The sequence below is a fragment of the Oryzias melastigma genome, linkage group LG15 (genome assembly GCF_002922805.2).
Source record: "Oryzias melastigma strain HK-1 linkage group LG15, ASM292280v2, whole genome shotgun sequence".
NCBI lineage: Eukaryota > Metazoa > Chordata > Actinopteri > Beloniformes > Adrianichthyidae > Oryzias > Oryzias melastigma.
In genome coordinates this window covers 5,023,886-5,027,574 of record NC_050526.1, presented here as the reverse complement: position 1 = coordinate 5,027,574, position 3,689 = coordinate 5,023,886, and the positions used below count along the sequence as shown (strand labels likewise).

General features: G+C 36.7%; 1 protein-coding gene across 1 annotated transcript in view; it reads right to left on the bottom strand.

The window, feature by feature from the left end:
• The window catches only part of LOC112162177 (formin-2), a gene marked incomplete at its 3' end in the record, with an annotated part of 19,073 nt that overhangs the window by 2,056 nt on the left and 13,328 nt on the right, over positions 1-3,689 (bottom strand). The window contains 1 exon segment of the mRNA XM_024297885.2: positions 720-872. Within this exon segment, the coding sequence (XP_024153653.1) occupies positions 720-872 (153 nt within the window).

Sequence of the window (3,689 nt, the reverse complement as noted above, 5' to 3'; positions counted from 1 at the left end):
AACCTCGACTCATGTGATCTATACCATCATGGACTTTCAAACAAAATCAGTCTCCTTTGTTAAAAACATGAACAATTGAAGTCAACGATGATATGTACTGAAAGAGGCTCTAGTCTGCTGTCTAGACTCCGGCAGACCTCTGGCTCCAGCATGGTTAAAGCAGGGATGAGGGGATACCAAGAGATTTGACCCCAGAGACACAGAGTCTTACTGGGCCTCGCATGGGAGTGTTGATGTCTCCTTAAACACATTCCTGAGCTGTGGTCACATCACTCCATCTTTGGGCCCACGCTCGGTAAGAATGGCACTCAAGCTTTCTTTTTGTTTTATCATTTCATTTCTAGTGTTCTGCCCGACGGTCTTACATCTCTCTCGAAGCAAGCCTGTTCTCTTGTGGACAAGGACGGAATTACACCATGGGATTAAACTACGACTGTAGGAGGTTTGCTACAAAAATGGAAAACTTTTGGTGATCATTTGACTTAATAAATCATAAATACAATTTTTTTTAATCAATTATTTTTTGGAAAAAATGCACAATGATGAGAATTACTAAAAAGAAAAGAAGGAGAGCAGAAATATTGGGAATTGCTGCTATATTATAATATTTTTACTCTTTTTAAAACTTTGATTTCACATTTTTATGAAAGTTTTGCCTCCCATCTACATTATCCACCAATTAATTCCATTTAATTAACTGATAGAGGGCTGTAACCAACCTGAAAGTGTCCTGAACTGGGTGACTTGGCTGTCGTCCGGTGCAAAGAAGATCTTAAACTCTGTACCCGGCCCGTGGTGCGCCCTCCGTAGAGATCCCACACGTGAGAGGACACCGGGAGGCCCACGCAGGCCCAAGTGTAGAGCTGCTCCTCCTGGATTCAGTTTAGAATACCAAAAAAGAAAAAAAAAAGGAAAATGTCAGCTTGTATGCAATTTTTACCAACCGTCATAATAATAAATGAAAATTGGAGAGAAAAAAATAAAGCATCTGCAATTTAAATTTATATCCATGTTTAGATTATGGAGCAACCTTGGCTTTTTTAAAGTAAAAAAAAAAGGCAAAATAAAAGAGTAAAACTTTTTAAAGATAAATTTATATTTGCCTCAAGATAATAATACCAACCTAAAACTATAGTATCCAAAAAAAATGCAGCTCTAATAGACTGTGGATCATTAAATAAAACAATCATGAAGCGTACGATTTTAGGGGAATCATGAACCATAAATCTACGCCGAACCTCCTGACAAGCTGAATGAAACTCAGACAGCTGCCAGAAGAAAAGACACAATTTCCCACAGTTAATAATACAGCGCTGCCTGTCAGGTGGAGGAGCTCAAAATATGACAGTCATTATGGAGAAATCTGGAAACATGGATTTATGCTTATGAAGCAATAACGCTAGAGGTTATAATGCACATTTCCACAAAGTGGGCTTGACAACATCCAGGATTTCAGAAAAGTCATAAAAGTCTAATGAGGTGAAGCGGTTTGTTTTTAGGTCACCGGTGTTGTTTAACTTCCTTTATTTTAGCAGCAGTGTTTGTGAAGCTGTGGGATGAGTATAATAGGGGTGGGTATCCCCAATGATGTCCAGAATCTAAAAAAACAAAAACAAATAGATCCTTTAAAAAATAATTCCTTAAAAGAGTTCAGGAAATGAATGCCTGGGAATTCATAAAGATGTTCTTTTAGTTAGAAATATACGTTTAGGTCGACTGAGTGTTAGCATAAGCCCTCCTATGGGAAATACCATTAAAGTTAGCATCAAGCTAGCAGACTGTAGTATTATATGTTAGCTCAAACTCTACGTATTGATCAATTTGATCGGCCCTAGAATATAACTTTTCACTCTTAATACGTCATTTCTTTTAGATAGAAATGCCTGGAGGGCTTTTCAGTTTGACCACTAGGTGGCGATCGCGCTATAGCATTACACCTTATTCCAGAAGAAGAGAGTATGAACAAAAACACTTTTTTAGACCACAAATAGTTACTTTAAAAAAATATTTCCTTATAAGAGTATTGTAAATGAATGCCTGCGAGTATATAAAAACATTTATTTAGTCAGCAATGTATGTTTAAGTCGACTGAGTAAGCGTTAGCATTAGCCGTCCTATAGTAAATTCCATTAAAGTTAGCATCAAGCTAGCGAACTGTTAGCTCGATTTTTTATAGTTCAATTGATCAACCCAGCCCTAGAATATAACTTTTCACCCTCAGAACAGAGTTATTTCTTTTATTTAGCATTATTTTAAACATGAAAAAAATATTTGTGTGCATCTTTGACATCTCAGTAGGCCAAATTTTTCTTTGTACCTTAGTAAAATATTTCCTTAAAGCCTGCAAGCCTTAATTCTGGGAATTCTCAGACTTTAGAGAAACTATGTTCTTTACATAGTAAAACTTGCATTTTTTTTAGGCTGCTTTATTTATTTATTCATGGTTGGCATGAATGCTTCTTCTTCTTTTTTTTTTTTTAAACGGAAAAAAAAAAAAAAAAACATCCTGTGTTTTATTTTACTGAGACCACATTAAAGACTTCTCCCGGGTTTAAATTCCTCATAATTTAAGAGTATCCTTTAAGAACGTCCCAGACATGATGGCTTTCCTGTCAGTAGAGCGGCCGCTGATTTTTCAAAAATCGTTTGTAATAACAGGAATACTGCGAATAAGATACCCTTTCCAAACGCAATTTGCATGATTATTGTTTAGCATAGAGACGCGGACTAATCATGTGAGCATAAACACCACTGTTTCCACAATCCAAGACGTGTGGCCTACATTGCTCAACAGGCAGAATCTTAAATTACAATCTCAAAGTTCTTTTTTTCGGCCCAAATTCCTCGACATTAACTCCAGAAACACGATCTACGGCGAAAAAAGAAACTCACACGCTTTTACTCACTCAGTACAAAGCCAGAGGGATGTAAACTCATGCCACTCAAAAGGATGTCTCAATTAAATAATGTTTTGACAAAAGTGAAGTGGGGAGGGTGTGATTTATTTTGGGTCCAAAAATGCTCATTTGTTCTTTTTTTCAAAGGGAAAAAAGTGAAGTTTTGTCATTTTAAGCTTTGTATTGTGCAAGAACAACCTCTTAATCCATCTAGAAAAACAAATACTTGAACATTTTGATTTAGATCAAGGAAAAGAAAGGAAAATATACATATTTTTAAGATTTCTAAGCAGCATCTATAGAATTAAAGTAGAAGAGAACACAGATTTTCTAGTCTGTATGCAACAACAGATGTTATTTATGGCCACGCTGAATAATGCAATGACTTCAGGGCAAGACTAGAGCGGGGAGTATTCTGTCCAATCCTGACATGATGAGCTTTTTGCTGGCAAATACAAGCCTTTAAGCCCAAGGCACGTGGAGTCATTGCGTAACACGGTCAGCAGATGGTCTACACAAGCGCGGTTGTGCGCTCAGAGTGTGCATGAGTGTGTCAGAGAGAGTACCATTTATGCAGCCATGCAAGGAAGTGTCTGAAGTGGCTGGGGCTAGCTTTGACCGATAAGTTGTGATGCTTTTGAGTGTTGTCATTTGATGCTGCACAGTAAACAAGCAGAAAAAAAAGAATTAAATCGCAAATCTGGAAAAAATTAGTCACGATTATTAGTATTTTTTTTTGTTACAGTACTTTTTATTTGCAAATAATCACAATATGAAATCACACGCAGAGTT